At 40.6% G+C, this 25,175-nt stretch overlaps 1 protein-coding gene across 1 annotated transcript in view; it reads right to left on the reverse strand.

The window, feature by feature from the left end:
- Positions 1 to 25,175, reverse strand: part of STK39 (serine/threonine kinase 39) — a 339,349-nt gene that overhangs the window by 67,330 nt on the left and 246,844 nt on the right. Inside the window, exon 15 of the mRNA XM_069733077.1 lies at positions 24,436 to 24,488. Within this exon, the coding sequence (XP_069589178.1) occupies positions 24,436 to 24,488 (53 nt within the window). The remainder of the gene's footprint in view (positions 1 to 24,435; positions 24,489 to 25,175) is intronic.

A 25,175-nucleotide genomic window follows, 5' to 3' on the forward strand; every position in this document is an offset into this window, starting at 1 on the left:
AAAGATTAATTCCTTGCATTTTTTTGGAAAGTACATTTAAAGCTCTGTTGAGAGTCCAATTAGAATACCATAGTTTCTCCTTTTTAATCTTTTTAAAGTCTGATTAAATTCTGTATAAAGATTTTCTTCCCTACTACAGCTCCTCTTTGTTCTTATCAGCTCACCCACAAGAATAAATTGGATTGTGTGTTTTGGGTGACTGCTGGGATCATCTAGTATGGTGTTCCCACTACATGGCTTGGAATGCGTTTTAGCTGAAACTATTTGATTGCATTCCCCAAATAAATTTAAATCCAAGAAGAGAAAGTGTGTAGGATCATGTTTGTGGGTGAACTTGAGATTGAACTCATTGGAATCTATATATCGAATAAAGCCTTGAATGGTAGATGCATTGCCCCACCAAATGATGAGGAGATCGTCGATGTATCTGCCATACCAGACAATGGAAGATGCAAAAACATTCTTGGTGGAGAACAAGAAAAAAACTCCCAAAACGCCATGACAAGGTTGGCAAGCGAAAGGGGAAAATTTGGCCCTCAATCCTTGATCAAAGGAAAAAATGTGTGTGTTAATAAAAAATGCATAACCTGTAAAATGTAGTTAATCAAATCTTTGGTGTAATTACTAAATTTCTGTAAATGAAACTGGAGGGCTTGCAAAGCCACTAGACCTGGTATGCAAGTGTAAAGTGAAATTACATCACAAGTCAATCATGAATAAATAGATTATCAATTAAATTGATCTTTCCCTCACAAAATAAACAAAATAATGAAGAATTTAGACAAAAACGCTATGTGTGTTTTCAATACAGTCCTCAATTCCATAAGATTAACCCCTTAATCCTTGGGACATTTTCCGTTTTTGCAGTTTCGTTTTCTGCTCCCCTTCTTCCCTGAGCCATAACTTTTTTATTTTTTGGTCAATATAACCATGTGAGGGCTTGTTTTTTTTTTGTGGGACAAGTTGTATTTTTGAACGACACCATTCATTTTAACATATTGTGTAATGGAAATCAGGAAAAAAAATCAAACTGCGGTGAAATTACAAAAAAAAAAAAAAAAAGTTGTTTTTTTTTTTACCATGTTCACTAAATGCTAAAACTGACCTGCCATTTTGATTATTCAGGTCACTATGAGTTCAAAGACACCAAACATGTACAGGTTCTTTTGTGGTGAAGAAAAAAATCCAAAATTTGTAAAAAAAGAAAAAAAAAGGCACCATTTTCGGAGACATGCAGAGTCTCCATTTTTTATGATCTGGGTCTGAGTGAAGGCTTATTTTTTGCGCACTGAGCTGTCGTTTTTATTAATAACATTTTGGTGTAGATACAATGTTTTGATCACCTGTTATTGCATTTTATTGCAATGTAGCGTCGACTAAAATAAACATAATTCTGGCATTTTAATTTTTTTTCTCGTTATGCTGTTTAGCGATCGTGTTAATTCTTAGAGATAATTTGACAAACATGGTTAAAAATGGTCTTTGACAAAGGACGCCGGAGTGCATCTGAAAAGCGTAGCTACAGCATGCCTGGCAATTTTTAACCATGCTTGCCAAATTATCTCTATAGAGTTGGAATTTTAATTGTCTTCAATAAAAGGATTTTATTTTTAACTGGAGCTGGAATACACAACTTTTCTGTGTACTCCCATGTTTGGTCAAGATGAACTTCTGTGCTCCCACATGATAAAGCAGCCACAGGTAATCTGGCATTTTTCTCCTTTTATTTAAAAGCTTTAATACAGCCTAACTGTAGAAAAAAATGCTTTTAGCCTGAAATATATGTATTTAAAATAAAAAAAGTTGCCTGATATAAGGATAAGAATTGTGAATTTGTCACAGCTCCAATAATAATAATGATAGTATATTTTATGTCAATAACACCAACATATTCTGCAGCACTTTACATTACAGAGGGGACTTCTACAGATAATATTAGACATTACAGAATTACACATAATTTAACAGATACCAAGAGAAGTAAGGTCCCTGCTTGTAAATTTACAATCTATGAGGAAATAGAGGAGACACGGAAGGTAAAGTGAAAAGTGCTTGTCGTGTAAGGTCCAACCATCTGTGTAGAAGAGCATTCAAATAACGCTGCATGAGCCGATAACCAGACAGAATCTGTACAAGTACAAAGTGATACTGAGTGCATGGAAGAGAGAAAGGGGATCGTTAGATTAGTGAGGGGAGATGATAGGCCAGGATAAAGAAAGAAACGTGTTTTTAGGTCACATTTGAAACTGTGGATATTGAGAATTAACCCGATTGTCTTGGGTAGCGCATTCCAGAAAACTAGTCCAGCATGAGAAAAGTCCTGGAGAAGGAAGCGCGAGGTTCGGATTAGTGAGGGTGTTAGTTTTAGGTCATTAGCAGAATGGAATGGTGGGGTAGGATGGTAGACAAAGAGGGAGGAGATGCAAGAAAATATTCTCTGTATTTGCTCACATGGTTACTCAGCAAGGTTTTCTTAAAATTTGAAAAAGAAAATCTGCCGAGTTAAAGTGTATGAGTATAAATATAGAGATGAAAAATTTGACAAGTTTTTCAAGAAGAATTCAGTTCTGGAAACTGAGCTTTTTGTTTTAGAAGTATATATTTTATTTCATTTTTTTTTGCAGCTTCTTGACTTGATAGTGTCAAGTTTTGAACAGATTCCACAAGGAATTTGCACCAAAGTAGTAAAATTCCAGACTGAAAAAAACTTGTATGAACAGCAAAGAGGATTTTCCATTGAAATAAATAGAAAGGTTATTCAAAACGTATTTGAAATAATTTTCTTCCACGTAGAAATTGAACATCTTGCAGATGTTAAGATTCTCGTGTCTATTTTTGTTTGAATGTTTCTTCCCTTTCAATGTAGCAGGTGGGGAATCAACATCAAAATCTGCTTGTTGTTCGTAAAAAATTTTGCTGAAGGTTTGTAGGAAGATCCATGGTCAAACATTTTTGGCCATGTGTAGGCTTACCTTTAAGAAACGTTCAACTTAGAATATTACAAATATGTGTGTGGTCAGAGTTAAACTCAAACAGCGCGCTGACCAATGTAATGTACCTTTTTCACGACAGTTGCACATTTAAGCAAGCTTTCTACATTCATCAACCTACTCAAGGATATCTCTTGAACTATACCTTCCAGACTTAACAAATCGTACCTCTGGGGAAGAAAAATCCCTGTCTAGAAAATAATACCTACTGAGTGCAACTGTCGTGAAAAAAGCCGAGTTGGCCAAAAAGCGTTGACATTCAAAGGTTGCTCTTATTTTTTGACCGTTAATAAAATAAATCTTGTTTGAATTCAAAAGGAGTGTGCAATTGATATTTATTCTAGAAAAAAAATAGGCTCATCTGAGTAACATTCGATTTTTTTTGGCTGCATTTCAATAGTTAAGATAAGAAACTATTGGATCAAGCAAATTTTAAAATGTTGATGTATTAGAACAGATTCCACACAGATGTAAAAAATGGACACATGGATGTCACATGGAAGACAAAATGGATGAAAACTATCAGAGTTTTCTGGATGATTTTTCATAAGCTCATTTGACCCTGGCCAAAGAGCTAGTTACACGCAATATGTGAGTTACCAAGGCAGCCATATTTTATACCTGCTTTTAGCCTTTTAAAATGTTCTTTCATAATGCAATCAGGGGTCGAGAAGTAACATTTCGCCTTGTGGAAAGTGACAAGCGAAGTCTGGCATGTCAGAGTGAGGAGACTTATAAGCCAAGCATGCTTGGCTTATGGAGAAAGGCATTTAGAAAGTAAAGAGTCGTGATAAGCGAGTATACTCGTTGCTCGGGTTTTCCTGAGCACGCTCGGGTGACCTCCGAGTATTTGTGACTGCTCGGAGATTTAGTTTTCATCGCGGCAGCTGAATGATTTACAGCTACTAGCCTGCTTGATTACATGTGGGGATTCCCTAGCAACCATGCAACCCCCACATGTACATAGGCTGGCTAGCAGCAGTAAATCATTCAGCTACCGTGATGAAAACTAAATCTCCGAGCAGTCATAAATACTCGGAGGTCACCTGAGCGTGCTTGGGAAAACCAGAGCAACGAGTACACTCGCTCATCACTAGTAAAGAGACTTTGGAGAATGCATTTTCATTAAAATTAAGGTCCCTTTGTCCTTGACAATAAGCAAATGAGCTAACCAAAAATGGGACCGGATGTCCATCCAATGTGCATGGGGGCATTCTAGACTTTTCTGCAACGGAAGATTTTGTGCTGAATTTCAACATGTCTGTTTCTTTTGTTCTCATCCTGAAAAGCAACTGAAGCCTCTGATCCCATCAGGAATACAAATATGCCAATTGTCCTGTTTTTTTCCGGAACTGTTCTGAAATTTCAGAATCAATTTGGGTAAATGTGTAGCATTGTAGACTAAGAAAAGACGGAGCTTAAACCAAGTTCATCCAAAAATGGATAGGTAGAGTTGGGGAGGGCATACAATAATCCGTAAAGTTGGTAAAAGTGGAAATACCGGAGCTCTATTTTTCCAAAAGCAGACAATTAGTTGATGTCTAAATATTGGCAGTTTAGACAATTGGTTCTTTGCGGACATCAAATACTTCATGAGCTTTTTGTTGCGTTCATATGATGCATTACCACTTGCAGCAGCACAGCCTCTTTGACCTGCAGGGGTAAATGTGCACAGAAGTTTATAGATGACACCTCAGGGGTACAGCAAACTCATGCACTCATTGATGGCCACAGCTGTCACTTGAGGCTGCCGTATCATGGGATGCCAGCCTTACTGCCAACACAGTAATCTACTTATTGGTTTCAATCACACCATTCAGATCCTCACATATGAGTTTCTAACTGATCTACCTTGTAAAAAGCAAAAAAGAAGGTTAAGAACAAAAACTAAAATTGAAAGTATGTCGTGTGCATGAATAATGCAGAAGCTTTCACTTCAATGTTCCAAAATCTGTTTTACTATCTACTTATGCTGTAGTATAAAACTTGGATATGGAGAGGTTGTTGCATAATGTATTAATGTAAGTGCCCATCTTATGTACTGTAACAAATCTTACACTTCACAATAATACTAAAACGTAATAATAGGACATTTTCAGACAGGGTTACTGAGCACTAGTGGCATTGTCTTGCTTTCAGCGCTTAATACAATATTGGTTACATAAATGGATCTAAACAATCTAAAATAAGATAAGAGCCCTTTAGCTGTAAAAGAATATTAACGCTATTAAAAATGGAAATATTAAGTCACAGACTTGTGTTACCGTATATAAAACTTTATGTATATACAGTTAGGGCCAGAAATATTTGGACAGTGACACAATTTTCGCGAGTTGGGCTCTGCATGCCACCACATTGGATTTGAAATGAAACCTCTACAACAGAATTCAAGTGCAGATTGTAACGTTTAATTTGAAGGGTTGAACAAAAATATCTGATAGAAAATGTAGGTATTGTACACATTTCTTTACAAACACTCCACATTTTAGGAGGTCAAAAGTAATTGGACAAATAAACATAACCCAAACAAAATATTTTTATTTTCAATATTTTGTTGCAAATCCTTTGGAGGCAATCACTGCCTTAAGTCTGGAACGCATGGACATCACCAAACGCTGGGTTTCCTCCTTCTTAATGCTTTGCCAGGCCTTTACAGCCGCAGCCTTCAGGTCTTGCTTGTTTGTGGGTCTTTCCTTTTTAAGTCTGGATTTCAGCAAGTGAAATGCATGCTCAATTGGGTTTAGATCTGGAGATTGACTTGGCCATTGCAGAATATTCCACTTTTTGGCACTCATGAACTCTTGGGTAGCTTTGGATGTATGCTTGGGGTCATTGTCCATCTGTACTATGAAGCGCCGTCCAATCAACTTTGCAGCATTTGGCTGAATCTGGGCTGAAAGTATATCCCGGTACACTTCAGAATTCATCCGGCTACTCTTGTCTGCTCTTATGTCATCAATAAACACAAGTGACCCAGTGCCATTGAAAGCCATGCATGCCCATGCCATCACGTTGCCTCCACCATGTTTTACAGAGGATGTGGTGTGCCTTGGATCATGTGCCGTTCCCTTTCTTCTCCAAACTTTTTTCTTCCCATCATTCTGGTACAGGTTTATCTTTGTCTCATCTGTCCATAGAATACTTTTCCAGAACTGAGCTGGCTTCTTGAGGTGTTTTTCTGCAAATTTAACTCTGGCCTATCTATTTTTGGTATTGATGAATGGTTTGCATCTAGATGTGAACCCTTTGTATTTACTGTTCATGGAGTCTTCTCTTTACTGTTGACTTAGAGACAGATACACCTACTTCACTGAGAGTGTTCTGGACTTCAGTTGATGTTGTGAACGGGTTCTTCTTCACCAAATTAAGTATGCGGCGATCATCCACCACTGTTGTCATCCGTGGACGCCCAGGCCTTTTTGAGTTCCCAAGCTCACCAGTCAATTCCTTTTTTCTCAGAATGTACCCAACTGTTGATTTTGCTACTCCAAGCATGTCTGCTATCTCTCTGATGGATTTTTTCTTTTTTTTCAGCCTCAGGATGTTCTGCTTCACCTCAATTGAGAGTTCCTTTGACCGCATGTTGTCTGCTCACAGCAACAGCTTCCAAATGCAAAACCACACACCTGGAATCCACCCCTGACCTTTTAATTACTTCATTGATTACAGGTTAACGAGGGAGACGCCTTCAGAGTTAATTGCAGCCCTTAGAGTCCATTGTCCAATTACTTTTGGTCCCTTGAAAAAGAGGACGCTATGCATTACAGAGCTATGATTCCTAAACCCTTTCTCCGATTTGGATGTGGAAACTATCATATAGCAGCTGGGAGTGTGCACTTTCAGCCCATATTATATGTATAATTGTATTTCTGAACATGTTTTTGTAAACAGCTAAAATAACAAAACTTGTGTCACTGTCCAAATATTTCTGGCCCTAACTGTAGTTGTTCTAAACATCTTCATAAATAAAAATCTTTAGTAGTAAATCATTATACTGAATAGACACTTTATTAGAGACATCCAACAGCTTGGACCTCTTTTGGACTTTAGATCCAAAGCCATTCGTCCAGGCATAGATTCTATATTATCAATATGCAGTGGCACTTTAATCACTTTATATATAATGAAGATTATCATTATTTTAGATATACGTCTCATGTCACCTTCTTTATCTTTAATTATGCACTGTACTAGTGGGCACTTTATTCACCCAAGGACACTTATTTATAGAATAATTTTATTTGGTACATTTAATAGGTTCACCTATGCAATTTTCACCTTAGTAATCTTTGATATTGGGGATAATATGGTGATATTTGTTCAATGTGCATCACCTCTACGGTTTCTATGCACGCAGTATATTGCTTTACATTTTCTTGTGTGGCCGCTTGGTGGGTACGCATGCGTTGTTGTCCTGTCCTCCGTCGCTCCCTATGACGCTCTAACACTGACACGGATAGCCGTGTGCTTGCGTGTCATTGAGCGTCGGAAGGAAGTGTGTCCTAGAGGAAGCGGGACTACACGCCATGTGCCGTTGTTACCGACGAGTCTTAGATTGCCGCTCATAAATAAGCATGGCTGCCCCTCACCTTGACACGCCTCTGGAAGAAGCTGGAGTCTTGGGGAGTCACGGATCACTGATAAATTGGTATTTATATCCTCCCTTGTATATTACTTATGCCCTTTACTCAGGCTTTATAGTCTGCCTATAAATCTGCACTTTATGAGGATTACTTACGAGTGGTATGCATATATGTATATTTTACGTCATGTGATCCGTGCCTCCAATTATGTATTTATTATCTTTTTGTACTATGGTATTTTTCATGATATTTGCAATATATGGGCAAGGTCTGGGGAGCTATGAAGATCGGAGAAGTGCCATGCTCTTGGAATCAATCTACCATGACCCATGGTGCATTGCCCTTCTATCATAAGATACCCAACAGAACTTGCTTAGGTAAGCCCTAATGTCCATCCACAGTTATCAGAGAACCCAGGTACTGTATGTGCCAAAAAAAAAGTGCTCACCACACCATAACGCCATTTCCACCAATCTGGCAGAAAGGTGCCTATTTTAGGTATTTCTGACATATTCATATATGTCATGAATGCCTTGCAAATTTGGGTCCAACCCCGTGACTCTCATCTATCTGGATATCTGGTTAGTTGACCTTCATCAATCAATTCCTGACTGTCATGATCCGGGTCGGATTTTTCCATGTTTCTCCTGCTCCAGCCTGGTCAGGGTGGGGTTAACTATTCCTGCCTCTCTTTGATTTGGGAGTGGCTATTTCTTGGTTCTCTTGCTGGCAGCTTGTGTCAGTGATAGTTTTGGGCTTGCTGGGACTGCTACCTGTGAAACACCTGTGTTCCTTTTGCCGCTGACCTCCCTTACCTGTATCTGTCTCCTGTACCCAACCTAGTTTGACTCTGGTGTGTATCCCCTCCGTTTGTGACTCGGCTAAAACTCTGACTTTGTCTCCTGCTTCTCGTTTTTGTTACCACACGTCTGTCTGGCTTTTTGACCTTTTGGCTTACTCTGACTCTGATCTCTGTCTCACGTCTCTGGTACCATTGCTCCTGGCTGGTTCGGACCCTCGGCTTGTATTTTGACCACGAGTTCTGTTTTTCCCCTTTAAACTATACGCTTACAGACTGTTACGGACTTGGCTTGCTTTGACCACTCTCTGTCGCCACCTGGTGGCGCAGTGCAGCTTGCACTGGGCTGCGGTGTGGATAGTGTGACCTCTTTTTCTGTCACTCACTCTCCTTCGCGGAGTCTGCACACACCTGCATTGCTGCAGCATGACACTGACCACCATTTTCCTTGAGTTTCATATAACTCAATGTATAGAGTTGCACTCAAACATAGCAAACACTCGATTAAAGTGTAAGGATAATGGGAGGGGTCACCGGACACCTGTTCTCTCAGTAGGCAAAGGTGCAAGAGGTCACTTTAGACTACGTGCTTAAAATTAGAATACATTTTTAAAATTAAAAAAGGTTTAGTATGTTTTTCAGAGCTTTCAGGGGACTGCCGGAGATTTGTACATACTTTCATGAGTAGAATTTCAAAAAAGAAGAGAAAGAAATAGACCAAAAATCGGGGATCACCGGAGGCACGGATCAAGTAAAAAAAAGGCAAATTTTATTCAAAAGTGTATAAACGGACACAGAAAACCACATAGAGCACACATTAAAAACATTTAAAACATTGGTCATCCATGTGACCTATACATGGTACACTTAGGCCCAAAATAGAGCCATCCCCCTGTATGAACCAACTCCTCAGTATCAATAGATGACAAATATAAAGAAAATCCTAACTATTACCGAGTGTGATGTCTATGTGAACAGCACCTTATTTTATCATACAAAAAATATATTGAAAAAGAGAGCTAAATGGCAAGTACACAAATAGTCATATAGCTACCACATTCAGCATATGTCACAATGACTTGTAAGGAGATCCACAATGCCTAGATGCACCATGTTATAGTGAAGGCAGTATCCATGGTGCAAACACATAAAAAAAAAAAAAAAAAAAAAAGAGTCATCTAGACATGAACCCCAATTGCCATAGAAATGAATAAAGATACATATGGAGGTGCAGATAACCAGCCCAGCTGAGGGCACAATCAGGTTCAAAGACTAATAAATCTATTAGCAGAGTAAGTACGAGACTCAATGTGCCAAAGCTGCAGAGACTCCCATGCTGAAGAGGCATGCACACAGTTACCAAAGCCTCTGGGGCTAGATGACCAAAGCTCAATCACGGCATGTAAAATAGAGCCAAGGGCTGCTGGACACACTCAGGACCACCTGGGGAGTGGAGACAGGGGGTACGCTGACCCGACGCGTGTCGCCACACTCAGTGGCTTCGTCAGGGGTAACTCCTGTCAGTGTACTGCGTCCTAATATACTAGTTAATCACTTAGGAAATAGCTGCAGCTGTGCTGCTTACCAGAGAAGCATGTAGTCAGGAAACATGGAGGTGCCTCCCCCAGCGTCCAGGGAGAGCTGCCAGCACCTGCGCACACAGGCTTATCTCCTGTGTATTGTCTCGTCACACCAGGTTGTCAAGGGTGCCTGGCAACACCCCGCCCACCCCACATCATCGGATCTCCAACACAGTTGCAATGGGAGCACAGACGCTTGGGCTGGTATATCCCTGCGCCCCCTGGTGGAGTATTGCAAATACTTATGAATGTTTCAGTTCTAAATGCACAAAAACATAGCAAAAGGACAGTGGTGCGCATAACTATGAGGTGGCCTGTGATACCACACAAGATTGTATCCCCACAGAGTAAATTGAGCTCGCTGCATACATGAGCTCCATCCATTACATGTTATTGCACCCAAGCAGCAAGAATTCTGTGCCTGTAGTGTATCACCATACTTTGTATACAGGGTGCCGACAGACACCTTTAACCCCATGCGTGCCACCGCGCAGGGGAGCAGAAAAGTGGCACAAAAATGTACATAGCAAATGCCACATTTAGATCAAGATGCCAGAGGGGCCCAGCAACATTCCCCCCATACCACATCATCAGGTCTCAGGCAGAGTTGTCATGAGCGCATGGACACTTGAGCTGATGTGCGTCTTCGTGCCCCATGTTGGTGCACTACAGGCTCTTATGAGCATTGGATTGCAAGTGCCCAGAACCACCGTAAGCCTACAGATATACAAATACCAGTGAGGCAACATATAGTCTCGTATAGGATAACGATATCTCATTAGATAAGCCTCGGCACATTCAAAGTAAGTTATCATAGCTGCGTGCAGGGGCTTCACCTGTCACATTCCATTGCACCTAGGCAGCAGTTATGTAGCTGCATAGATGCATAGATGCCACACCTGTAGTATTTAGGACATACCCAGACATCCAACCCCACGCGTGTCATCGTGCAGGGGGGCAAACAGGTGTAAAAAATGTGCATTGCCAGTGCCCCATACATTGCCACATCGGGTAGAACCATAACTTTGTTAGAATGGAGCACGTAGTATAAAGCATGCTCTTCCAGTGCCCCAATCAGGACTATTACAAGACTTAAAGACTCCATACCTTATGTGCAATATCATATCATAGACACTCAAGTCATGCTATAACTCAGCCAGCATTGGCCCTATATGGGATTGCTGGGATTCCCCAGTTACACTTTGTCCAACCCCAAAAGTCTTAATCAGGGTGCAAATGTGGGCTCCCATCACGCTCCAGGCAAAATTGCCCGGGGCACGTGGAAACCTATGCTCACTGTATGTCAACACCAAATACGTCATTACAAACCAGTAATGGTAGACTTAAAATGGCTGGAAAGCATGACAAAAATAAATATTTACATGTAAAATTGCTGGTTTAATAAAGCAACCTAAAGCCTCTTTCAAGGGCAGAATAATATTATATATATATACATATTCCATGTAAACTCAAAGTGGGCCACAGATGGAATGTGGCACTACTACAAAAAGACAAAATCACTGCAGAAGCACCAATTATCAAAAGATATTTGGACATGCAGGTCAAGGGCATACGGTCTGGTGTTGTTGACAAAGACATCACATATAGAACCAGCAGGAGTGATACTAGTACGAAAGGTGCTTATATTAAATTAGAGTCCTAGTAGTGCTGTTCACATAGAGATCCAAATTCTACCTAGGCTACTGCAAGTTATTGCTAAACAGAAGACCTAGTTCAAAATATAAAAGTGATGAATGATGATAACAAAACCAGAAACATATAAAGCGTTCCTAGACATAAAGAGGCAACAAAGCAACGCACCAATAGTGGGCATGAACGAGTCTTTCAGGATTGCTTATAGAACCCTGTAAATAAAAGGTCCTCATTAAGGCCAAACGGAGCTTTACAGTTCAAATTGAAGATCCATTTGGACTCGCGTCTTAGCAATTCCAACGTGATGTCTCCCCCTCTGATGTCTGATTGGACCAACTCCAGGCCCATAATTCGTGTTCCCCTATGTTGGGATATCATCATTCATCACTTTTATATTTTGAACTAGGTCTTCTGTTTAGCAATAACTTGCAGTAGCCTAGGTAGAATCTGGATCTCTATGTGAACAGCACTACTAGGACTCTAATTTAATATAAGCACCTTTCGTACTAGTATCACTCCTGCTGGTTCTATATGTGATGTCTTTGTCAACAACACCAGACCGTATGCCCTTGACCTGCATGTCCAAATATCTTTTGATAATTGGTGCTTCTGCAGTGATTTTGTCTTTTTGTAGTAGTGCCACATTCCATCTGTGGCCCACTTTGAGTTTACATGGAATATGTATATATATATAATATTATTCTGCCCTTGAAAGAGGCTTTAGGTTGCTTTATTAAACCAGCAATTTTACATGTAAATATTTATTTTTGTCATGCTTTCCAGCCATTTTAAGTCTACCATTACTGGTTTGTAATGACGTATTTGGTGTTGACATACAGTGAGCATAGGTTTCCACGTGCCCCGGGCAATTTTGCCTGGAGCGTGATGGGAGCCCACATTTGCACCCTGATTAAGACTTTTGGGGTTGGACAAAGTGTAACTGGGGAATCCCAGCAATCCCATATAGGGCCAATGCTGGCTGAGTTATAGCATGACTTGAGTGTCTATGATATGATATTGCACATAAGGTATGGAGTCTTTAAGTCTTGTAATAGTCCTGATTGGGGCACTGGAAGAGCATGCTTTATACTACGTGCTCCATTCTAACAAAGTTATGGTTCTACCCGATGTGGCAATGTATGGGGCACTGGCAATGCACATTTTTTACACCTGTTTGCCCCCCTGCACGATGACACGCGTGGGGTTGGATGTCTGGGTATGTCCTAAATACTACAGGTGTGGCATCTATGCATCTATGCAGCTACATAACTGCTGCCTAGGTGCAATGGAATGTGACAGGTGAAGCCCCTGCACGCAGCTATGATAACTTACTTTGAATGTGCCGAGGCTTATCTAATGAGATATCGTTATCCTATACGAGACTATATGTTGCCTCACTGGTATTTGTATATCTGTAGGCTTACGGTGGTTCTGGGCACTTGCAATCCAATGCTCATAAGAGCCTGTAGTGCACCAACATGGGGCACGAAGACGCACATCAGCTCAAGTGTCCATGCGCTCATGACAACTCTGCCTGAGACCTGATGATGTGGTATGGGGGGAATGTTGCTGGGCCCCTCTGGCATCTTGATCTAAATGTGGCATTTGCTATGTACATTTTTGTGCCACTTTTCTGCTCCCCTGCGCGGTGGCACGCATGGGGTTAAAGGTGTCTGTCGGCACCCTGTATACAAAGTATGGTGATACACTACAGGCACAGAATTCTTGCTGCTTGGGTGCAATAACATGTAATGGATGGAGCTCATGTATGCAGCGAGCTCAATTTACTCTGTGGGGATACAATCTTGTGTGGTATCACAGGCCACCTCATAGTTATGCGCACCACTGTCCTTTTGCTATGTTTTTGTGCATTTAGAACTGAAACATTCATAAGTATTTGCAATACTCCACCAGGGGGCGCAGGGATATACCAGCCCAAGCGTCTGTGCTCCCATTGCAACTGTGTTGGAGATCCGATGATGTGGGGTGGGCGGGGTGTTGCCAGGCACCCTTGACAACCTGGTGTGACCAGACAATACACAGGAGATAAGCCTGTGTGCGCAGGTGCTGGCAGCTCTCCCTGGACGCTGGGGGAGGCACCTCCATGTTTCCTGACTACATGCTTCTCTGGTAAGCAGCACAGCTGCAGCTATTTCCTAAGTGATTAACTAGTATATTAGGACGCAGTACACTGACAGGAGTTACCCCTGACGAAGCCACTGAGTGTGGCGACACGCGTCGGGTCAGCGTACCCCCTGTCTCCACTCCCCAGGTGGTCCTGAGTGTGTCCAGCAGCCCTTGGCTCTATTTTACATGCCGTGATTGAGCTTTGGTCATCTAGCCCCAGAGGCTTTGGTAACTGTGTGCATGCCTCTTCAGCATGGGAGTCTCTGCAGCTTTGGCACATTGAGTCTCGTACTTACTCTGCTAATAGATTTATTAGTCTTTGAACCTGATTGTGCCCTCAGCTGGGCTGGTTATCTGCACCTCCATATGTATCTTTATTCATTTCTATGGCAATTGGGGTTCATGTCTAGATGACTCTTTTTTTTTTTTTTTTTTTTTTATGTGTTTGCACCATGGATACTGCCTTCACTATAACATGGTGCATCTAGGCATTGTGGATCTCCTTACAAGTCATTGTGACATATGCTGAATGTGGTAGCTATATGACTATTTGTGTACTTGCCATTTAGCTCTCTTTTTCAATATATTTTTTGTATGATAAAATAAGGTGCTGTTCACATAGACATCACACTCGGTAATAGTTAGGATTTTCTTTATATTTGTCATCTATTGATACTGGGGAGTTGGTTCATACAGGGGGATGGCTCTATTTTGGGCCTAAGTGTACCATGTATAGGTCACATGGATGACCAATGTTTTAAATGTTTTTAATGTGTGCTCTATGTGGTTTTCTGTGTCCGTTTATACACTTTTGAATAAAATTTGCCTTTTTTTTACTTGATCCGTGCCTCCGGTGATCCCCGATTTTTGGTCTATTTCTTTCTCTTCTTTTTTGAAATGGTTCATATTATATAGACCTGGTTGGATCCCTTGGAATCTGTGGTGCCCCCTCTCTTTCTTATCAAAACTTTCATGAGTAGAAATGTCAGTCTTCACAAGTTCTGGCATTCTTTTCAGGAACAAGGAAGATCAAGAAGTTAAAGGACGACCTACATAAAGGATGTCTTAAAGTATTTTCAATTCCTATAGTAGTTGGAGCATCTACTTTGTATTCCAATAGTATTAAATGTCCTGGGCATCCATCCACGAAACCACTAGACTTATCACTCAAGAGCAGAGGGAAGGTGTTGTCGAGAATTGACGGCAGATAACCCAGGACACTACACAGTAAAGAAACCCCCATAGGCAAATTATAACTTCTTGTTCATAATTTGGCTTCTCATCCTACGCCATGTGGCAAGGCTCGTTAACGGGTCGATATTGACTTTTATGACTTCTATTTCCAATAGGTGGCGCTAGAGTTCAAGTTCTTTTCCTCTCTGAAGAGGCAATTTGCATGTTCTTCATAATACAAGTAGTATGACCATCAACCTATGTAGATTTCACCTGCTTTTCCTCTGCTCCATGTAGCACTATTAGTAGTTTTAACCCCCTTTAAATGAACTTTCTTGTATTGCTCAGTCTAAAAAAAGAGCTGTTGGTTACGCAGTATTCGAAGATGACTATTTCCATATAAATCACCGCTGACATTTTATAACACGAGACACCATTTATTCAGACACCTATGATTTGTCCCGTTATCTGGTTGCCATGACAATATCCATCCATGTGAACTAAGACTAACGAGGGGCCATTTTTGAATTCATTTGTCGCACAACAGACTGATTAAAGCCATAATCTGTGCCTGGTTCCTAACCACCCTCCTCCGCCAATAAATTGATTTTTGTATAATGTTTAAAAAATACCAAATTTGCATCCATCTCTAAGTTACAGCAATACTTATAACCTGAGATTTCCCATATATTTGTATAAACCTGATACAAATACGCTTTTGCTTAGGAAAACACAGACCTGAGAATGTAATATATTCAGTGGTGTATGGGGGAACAGGCAGAAACAGGTTTTCTGGAGAGCTGCAAATGCCGGAATAAATGATCAGAATACATACACGTTCGCCGAGTTTCTTCCTTCTAAAATAATATATTTTAATTTCGGTGGGGGGGTACAATGAATAGACATTTCTTAGTGTCTTGTATCGTAACGTCGGGCATTCTGGTGCAGGTGGTCTCCTATCATCTACCCTGGTATTATTGGACTGATAGCTCGCTCTCTTGTGCAAGCATATAATATAATAAATTGATTAGGCTTTACAGTAAGTATCGATATATATCATTAGAAGCAGAAACTACTTATGGCTGCCTATGTGACTTGCTCAAGTCTGGCTGTTATTTAAAGAAAACACATTAGGAGAAGTTGCCAGTTTCCAGACTAAAAGTCAGAGGATCATGTATTTGTAAACCTTTCTCAAACAGGACATGCAGGCTCAGACTGGCCCACTGGAGAACAGGTGAATTCACCGGTAGGCCCTTGTGCAGGAATAAGTCTCCTTTTCCCCCAATATGAGTAGTTGTACCAATACTTTTGATTCACTGTCTTCAGACAGAGACAACATCTCATCATTGATTGATTGAGTGATTCATTCTACAAACTCCCTAGATTATAATTATATAGAATCAAGCGCAAATTCGTGAAGGAAGGCAAGGCAATATTTGCATGCAGCTACACAGTGGGCCATCAGTGTCAATAGAACTGGTGGACCATCTCCACCCCAGTCCAACACTGCTGACAGGAGTTCAGCTAAAGCTTCATCTATAAGAACTTGCAAGAAAAGATTTAAGAAAATTGTGGTTAGAACATGAGGCGAAGCGAAGATAAAAAATGTATGCTGTGCTGCCTCCTATTGGACAAACTGGACAAAGGAACATCAAGATCCCCGGTGATGGACTTATAACCTTGAGATTGTTGATATTGATCAACAATTTTGGTTTTAAAGTCCTCAGACAGTTCTCTTCTCCTCTCTCTGTTCTCCATACTTAGTGTGGCACATTATAGACATACAATGCAAAGATTGAGTCAACTTCTAACCCTTTTAATCTGGTTTCAGGTGTGATTTTCTTATTGCCGACACTTGCTACTGGTGAGTTTGAACAAGCATCACATGCTTGAAACAAAGTTGTTTACCCACAATTTTGGAAAGTGGCAACAATTTTGTCAGGACCATTTTGGGGGTTTTGTTTAAATTGATGTCAAATTTGCCTTTTTTTTCTCTGTTTTTGTGTTGTTGCAATACACAAAAAAAGGAAATAAAAATGTGTCTAACAAAACATGTGAAATTGCAATAAATTTTCCATGAGAAATACTTCATTTTCTAAAACAATTTCAAGGGTGCCAATACTTTTGGCCATGGCTGTATTTATCTGGGGGAAATGTATAAATTCATAAGGAAATAAAGTTGTAATTCCCTTCCGCTCCTATGCCACTGCTACCTGGATTCTCTACCAGTTTCCATTCACCGGGTACCAGTGATGGTGTGTTGATGTGGCAATGACTGTCTGCAGCCGCCACCTTTGTGGTGTTGACACCTCATTGATATGGTTACGGATCATGTTTGGAGTCCAGGGACCAATGGCAGAGCTGGAAAGTGATAGCATGCGGCTTGCAATGGATTAGTAACCGTTTGGTAAAGAAATGGGGCTCTGGACTCCTACCTCACCTTATAATCTAATGCCATATAAGCATATATGACAGCTTTGACCAAAAGAAGTTGTACCAGTAGGGTCTAGTGAAGTATCTAGGTTTGAAAAACGATGTCTAGATAGGATACCTCATAAAGTATTCCCTCATTATGGTAACACATGCTCCGGCTCAGTTTTTTAGGTTTTGGTTTAATTTTTTGTACTTTATACATACAGGGGTGTGGCCCCCTATTTTAGGCTATCCATTTTGTCTATATAGTTTTCCAAGGTCAGGAGAGTTGGAACCCAGGTCCTACTCTGCCCTTATCTTTTCTAATGTCCGCTGACACATTGTGAGGTGAACTACAACAGTTAGGTAACATCCCGATTGGGGTACACTTTGTTATGGCGGGATGTGTTTTTTGTTTTTGACCAGAACAATGATAACTAACAACCCCATGATATTTACAAGGACGATCACCATTTACCGTATTTAATTATTACAGGGTATTTGCTCATTTTGTTTCTTATCTTAGGTTTTACCTCATAGTTTTGCAATCGAAAGGAACAAGATAAGGAGTCAAGGTAATTTTTCTTTCGCTGACACCAGTTCGCTAGCTGGCAGCAATTTCCCAACCTCAGTTTAGGCATTAGATTGTCGGCAGGTTATAACAATTACAATGTTAGGTGTGCATCCATCTTTACTAACAGCATATGCGCACTAATTTTCAATTTTAGAGGAGCTTTTGCTGATCAATGTTTTAGGTGCCAAAATAATCCCCAAGTATTTTATTCTACGGAACGCAGAACACTGGGCCGTGCCATACTCCAAGCATTCTGAATATTATAGAAAATGGACAATTTGTTTCCAAAATCGGTACTGTTGTGTGACATACTGTTCCCCGGAGGACGCACACACAGGAGCTCAGGGACAAAATCTGTTTCCTGTGATACTAAAAAAGCTTCAGAAAATATTTCCCACAAATTGAAATGGTTTGCCAGACAGCTGCTTACATTTTTCATTTCTATCTTACATTAACTGTACAGACTCCGCTGACTCCTGCAGTGGTGAGAAATGTTCATACACGCAAACTATGCACAAAATGAGGCTTTACAATATTTATCTTCAGGTTTACATTAATTAAGGGCCAGCCTTAAAGGGTTATTCTCATAAAGACTATAATTATACTGGTGCATGGGGTTGCTATCGCACTAGAGCCCTAAATCCTAAGAGGGCAAAAAGTACCTTTGGCCCTTATGAAGACCAATACTATTAAAGACGCCCTCCCGTTAAAGCTTTTATCCTCTTACTATATTGCAGTTATCACATTACATAGCACTATGCACTTACATTTGCTCAGCTTTGTTAAAGAATGCAATGGATGTGCGAAACACATAGCTTTGTCTACACCCATGATGGAATCTTTTAATCAATAAATCTTTGTCTTTGGAAGCTGGATCATCTTTTTCTATTATCATTGAGGAATACAATGCTACAACAAGGATACCATCCACTGGTAATAGATGAACAGATCCACAGAGACAGACAAGGATCCCAAGAAGCAGCCTCCTGGACTACAGAGGGAACATAACAACAGGGTACCTCTTATGGTCACATACAACCTCTACATGAGCGTTCTAAAGAAGAATGGTGCTGATCTTCAACCCATAGTCCACAGACTGAAAGCAATATTCCTAGATCTACCACTTCTCTCCTACAAACAGTCCCTTAATTTAAGAAATTTTCTTGCCAGAAGTGTCCTCTCATCACCCTCAGAGGAGGGCACATCTGCCCTGTAACACTAAAAAAAGCAAGACTTGTCAAGACTTGAACCCACATACTACCAACAAATACAGTTTGCATACCCAACACAAATCAGAACTATAACATCATGGATTTCTTTTCATGGACATCCTCCAATGTGATGTACATGATACAATGTTCAAGGTGCCCTGAAGGAGCCTAGGCTGGGGAAACAAAGCAAAACCTACAAACAAGGATGAATCTACACAGGCACAAAATTAAAAATTAACTGAACCCACCTGTGGGAAAACATCTCTCTGGACACTGTATGACAGATTTAATACTCTTAATAATGAAATGTCATTTTACGGACAGAGAGAGGAAAATCTAGGAATTCAAACGGATACTTTCTATAATATTCAGAATGCTTGGAGTATGGCACGGCTCAGACAGTGTTCTGCGTTCCGTAGAATAATATACTTGGGGATTATTTTGGCACCTAAAACATTGATCAGCAAAAGTTCCTCTAAAATTGAAAGTTAGTGAACATATGCTGTTAGTAAATTTTGTACGGCCCAAATGGGTATAGTTAGATAAATGAGGTGAGGCGATAGGCCAGTCTACAGAAATTAGTTTTTAGGCCACACTTAAAGCTGTGGGTATTAGGAAGTAATCAAATTATCCTGGGTAGTGCATCCCAGAGAATTGGCGAGAAGTCTTGGAGACGGGAATGGGAGGTTCAGATTATTGAGGATTTTAGTTGTAAGTCATTAGCATAATGGAGGGCATGGGTAGGGTGGTAGACTAAAGGTACCGTTACACTAAACGAATTACCAACGATCACGACCAGCGATTCGACCTGGCCGTGATCGTTGGTAAGTTGTTGTGTGGTCGCTGGGGAGCTGTCACACAGACGAGCTTTCTCCAGCGACCAACGATCAGGGGAAAGACTTCGGCATCGTTGAAACTGTCTTCAACGATGCCGAAGTCCCTGGGTAACCAGGGTAAATATCGGGTTACTAAGTGCAGGGCCGCGCTTAGTAACCCGATATTTACCGTGGTTACCATTGTAAAAGTAAAAAAAAAAAAACACTACATATTCACATTGCGATGTCTGTCACCTCCCCCGCCGTCAGCTTCCCGCACTGACAGTGTCAGCGCCGGCCTTAAAGCAGAGCACAGGGGTGACGTCACCGCTGTGCTCTGCTTTACTGCCGGCGCTGACAGTCAGTGCAGGGAAGCTCTCGGCCGGAGCGCGTGCATTAGCAGTGCTCCTGCCGAAAGAAGTTTTAACCCTGTGGACGCCGGGGGACGTGACAGACATCAGAATGCGAGTATGTACTGTTTTTTTTTCTTTACTTTTACAATGGTAACCAGGGTAAATATCGGATTACTAAGCGCGGCCCTGCTTCCACCAACATAGAAGAGGATTCTTTACTGTTAGGGCAGTGAGAATCTGGAATTGCTTGCCTGAGGAGGTGGTGATGGCGAACTCAGTCGAGGGGTTCAAGAGAGGCCTGGATGTCTTCCTGGAGCAGAACAATATTGTATCATACAATTATTAGGTTCTGTAGAAGGACGTAGATCTGGGGATTTATTATGATGGAATATAGGCTGAACTGGATGGACAAATGTCTTTTTTCGGCCTTACTAACTATGTTACTATGTTACTATGTTACTATGTTACCCTGGTTACACATCGCTGGATCGGCGTCACACACGCCGATCCAGCGATGACAGCGGGTGATCAGCGACCAAAAAAAGGTCCTGATCATTCCCCAGCGACCAATGATCTCCCAGCAGGGGCCTGATCGTTGGTCGTTGTCACACATAACGACATCGTTAGTGGGATCATTGCTACGTCACAAAAAGCGTGATGTTGCAACGATTTCGTTAACGATATCGTTATGTGTGAAGGTACATTAAGACGAGGGAAGAGATGTAGCGGGTGCTGAACCATGGAGCGCTTTGTTGGCGAGAGTGATATGTTTATATTGAACTCTGTATTGGATGGGAAACAAGTGCAATGACTGGCACAGGGAATAGGCAACAGTGTAGCGGCAGCTTTACCGTCTGAGAAAATAAAGAACCTCAACCACAACTACCACAAAAGACTTCAAGCTGTCATTGATGTTAGAAGGGGCAATACACGGTATTAAAAAATGGGGTATGTAAACTTTTGATCAGGGTAATTTGGATGTTTTGGGTTGTGAATATGATTTAAAAAGACAAAACACAGTAGTTTGATAATAAATGGCTTCACCCAACCACTAACCATGAGTGGAGAAAAAGTTTTGCTGTTATCATTCATATTCTCTGAACAAAGGCCAGAAAATTATGCCGGGGTATGTAAACTTTTGACCACAACTGTATGCTGCCTACCCCATGTGCGGGGCACTGCAGCACCTTGGGTATCCATGGTTATGACCACTTAGAGCTGTATAACTTACTTTCCACATAAAACACAGTGACATTATCCCATTCATTGTTTCCTCTTGGCTGAGAACAAAAGCATTAAATGTCCACACCCAGGAGACAGGGAAAGGGGTTATTTTAAATCTTTCCTTTGCAGAATGTACAGCTTAAAAGGAATATATTGAGCCCATTAAACAATGTAAATGTAAAAGGCATGTCAAGGATTAGAAAAAAAAAAGGTCCGATAGTTTCACTCTTCCTGAATATCTCTCCAACATTCATGTTAATGAGGCTAAGCTGCAGTATCAGACACCGTCCATGGAGGGTAGTGGAACGGTTTCTGGAAAAAAAAATCATAGCCTTTTAAATAATCCTAGACAACTACGGTATGTTAAAACATACCCAATATTTCAGAATAAGTTGACACATGTGTGTACATGCTTTATCATACGTTTTTTTATATATATATATATATATATATATGTCTTGAACTATCCTGCGTTTTTTTTCTCTCTATCTCTAATTTTCAGTTGTTTTTGAGCTAGTGAGTAGAGACTAGCTGCTATGATATTTCCTAAAGTAGACACATACATGAGGGATTTCTGCTCTCCTGTCTTTGTGTAACTCATGCTCGAAACCAGCAACAGCATAAGGCTATATTCATATGTTGCATTTGGTTGCATTTTTAATGCAAATTTTAAGATGCGTTTGACAGCACCAGCAAAGGCCATAAGATTTCAGAAATCTCAACCATACATATTAGTTTTATTTTCCTGACTGATTTAGAAAATTGCTGTGTTTTTGAAAAATGCAGCATGTCACTGAGCGTTTTGTCAGTGTTTCTTCACCCATATAAAGCAATGAGTAAGTGCAAAAAATGCAGCAAAAATGCAGGTACCAGGTTTTGCTGTGTTTTTGGTGCAAAAACCTTTAGGAAGTTGCATCATGATTTTTTGGGGGGCACTAAACTTTATCAGCATGCACAAGAGACAACAAAAATGCAGCAAAAAAATTAGCAAAACCTACTTTTTGTAGCAGCTTCTTTGAGCAGATTTTGCATGCAGCAAAAAGGCAACGTGGGGACATAACATAAAGGACATTGTAGAGCAGTAATGAGCAGAGTAGCTGTGAATACAGCACTGAAGTGAGATAAAATCCTTGCTAGAAGCCGCTGCATGATGTGTCTTTTTGCTACTTCCTGCTCCTGCCTCCTCCCACCTCCATAGATTTTAAAGGGAACCTGACAACATGATCTACCCTTATTAACTAATTACAGCTTTTCATTCATCATGTATCAACCGACCCAGCGCTTTCCTCTGCAATCTCACAGAAGACATGCTGCTCTGCTGTGTTATAGTGTTGATCTGGCAAATATTGACACATGTACAGTGAACTTCTGCCTACATGGCACTACTTGCCGGATCAGCACTTTAAAACGTAACTCGTGTTACCAATTGATTAAGGTATATATTGGAATACTGTATTAGCAAGGGCTATTGGTTACGACAAGCAATTCAATTATTGTCAAAGTTTGCAGGCCAGAAGTTCCCTCGGCGTGATCTTGTTTGTGACCATGTGCCAAATCTATTAACTTTCTTTTACTATAATCTTTTTAAATAAATCCCAAGAAATTGAAGGACACGTCTTAGATTAATCGCTGTGACTGATGTTTCATTTTAGCACTTCAATTCTGAGGCCAATCAGTGCACAATGGTGAAGGAGAGCGATAATTTATAGGCGAGTAAAAATCTTTAATAACAAAACGCCAGCTTGTACTGACATAACCTTGAAGAAACAAGTGAAGATTTCTACTTACATCAAACAGACTCACTATACAACATATCTCTAGAAGCGGTTAAAGGGAACCTGTCATGTCCCAAATGCTACAAACCTGCAGATATGAGGTTAGTCTGCAGGATAACAGTGTTCTAAAGCCTTGTGGACACTGCACTGAAAGACCCGGTGCGAGGAAGAAATAAATTTATATAGTGACCAACCCCTTTAAGATTCCCCTGACATATATTGCTGAATGGCACACAGTTACATGTATCACCCTTTGACTCCCCCACCCCACCAAAAAAACAAAACAAAATATACTTATACTATATAGTGAATAAGGAAAGTGAAAACAGTTTATCAAAACGTTGACGTTTTGGCATTCACAGGGTTGATGGCGCCTTACGGAGAAGTTTGGGGTATACAATGGGAACATTTCCTGGTGCAAATATCTAGAGGCAATAGGCTTGAACTTAAAGGAGTTCTCCACTATCTTTGGCCCCGAAAAAATAAAAATCCTTATACCCCCCCGCCCATGCCGGCGCCATCCCAGCGGTGTCGGAACTCTGGGTCCTGGGGCTCTCATGTAGTTGTACGACACGTGGTGCCTGGCGTCCAATCAGTGCTGGCGTCATTGTGTCCACCTTCGGACAATTGAACATGAAGAAGGCAGAGAGCAGCTGCAGCCCGGACTTCCTTTTCCTGCTCAATTCCAGAAGGCGGAGTCAGTGGCGCCCACTCTGATTGGGCATTAGGCATCACGTGACTTCCACCACATCATAGCCTGGGACTGCGAGTGCCAACACCGCCGGAACGGCACCAGCACAGGAGGTGAGTATAGGCTTATTTATTTTTCATTTAGAACCAGAAGGGGTTGTCCTAGTAGACAAACGCTTTAGCTTAGACGGTGGCACTATAGGGACAGTTTTCTTCATTTTCGAGGAGATTCTGCATACTTTTTTTTTTTAAAGTGTTGCTTTTGGCTCCCTACTAAATCTGGATCTCTGGAAGCGGAATCAGCCATTTTCAATATCCTCCTATACCACATTGTCGCCACTTCCTTCTACTACCTTCATGATCGTAGATGGGTTCTCACCTCCGTGATGTTAAAATAATAATATTTATATTTAATATTAATATGCATCAACTATCATCATGCAGAAAATAAATGAAATGTTTAAAATATGACTTACCCCTGCCAGGAGTAAACTCGAACCGTATATCATTGAGTTCTTTTTTGGAATTTCTGCAAAAACAAATCAAAAAAACACATTTAAATATAATGAGGCAGAGATTACTAAAACCCAGAATGCTTAGCAGTGTAGAGGATTTGCAGTTAGAAAAGTAAGCAATTTTCCTGCCTTTATGCACCTTTAATTCGTCAAAGAAAATCTAAAACTCCGAGAAGGTTCAGGGATATTAACAGCCAAAAGGTTTATGGAAGAAAGGAAAAGCTCATTTTTTTTCGGCGGCAGTATTATTATCTTTTTAATTAACAAAAAGTAGAAAGACTGCTTGTGAGTTACATTTTTATTTCGCTGTGAGAAAGCACCGAGGAGCGTGCGCCATAACTACTCCTCTCGGAAGCAGCAGAGTATTCCATTCTAATTAAGCTGGTTTTACTGCCGAGTGCTGCTCTGGAGCCGCAAACTTGTACACAGCGAGCGAGCGAGCGCTGCTAGGGAATGGTTTGTGAAGTCGTATTTTATATTCAAGTGGGAAAATCCTAGTTCTAACACATTCTGTTTTAGAAAAATGCTGGTTCCGATAGATTTAATGATACTCGGTTATATTTGATAAATCATGAGCCTTTTAATTTTTAACTATTATTTTGAGCTAAAATTAATTTTTGAATTTGAGTTTCATTAATAATTTTTTTTTTTTACACCAATTGGCTCTTACAGGCTTTTTATTTCCCTGCGCATTCCTGGTT

The sequence above is a fragment of the Ranitomeya imitator genome, chromosome 7 (genome assembly GCF_032444005.1).
Source record: "Ranitomeya imitator isolate aRanImi1 chromosome 7, aRanImi1.pri, whole genome shotgun sequence".
Lineage (NCBI taxonomy): Eukaryota > Metazoa > Chordata > Amphibia > Anura > Dendrobatidae > Ranitomeya > Ranitomeya imitator.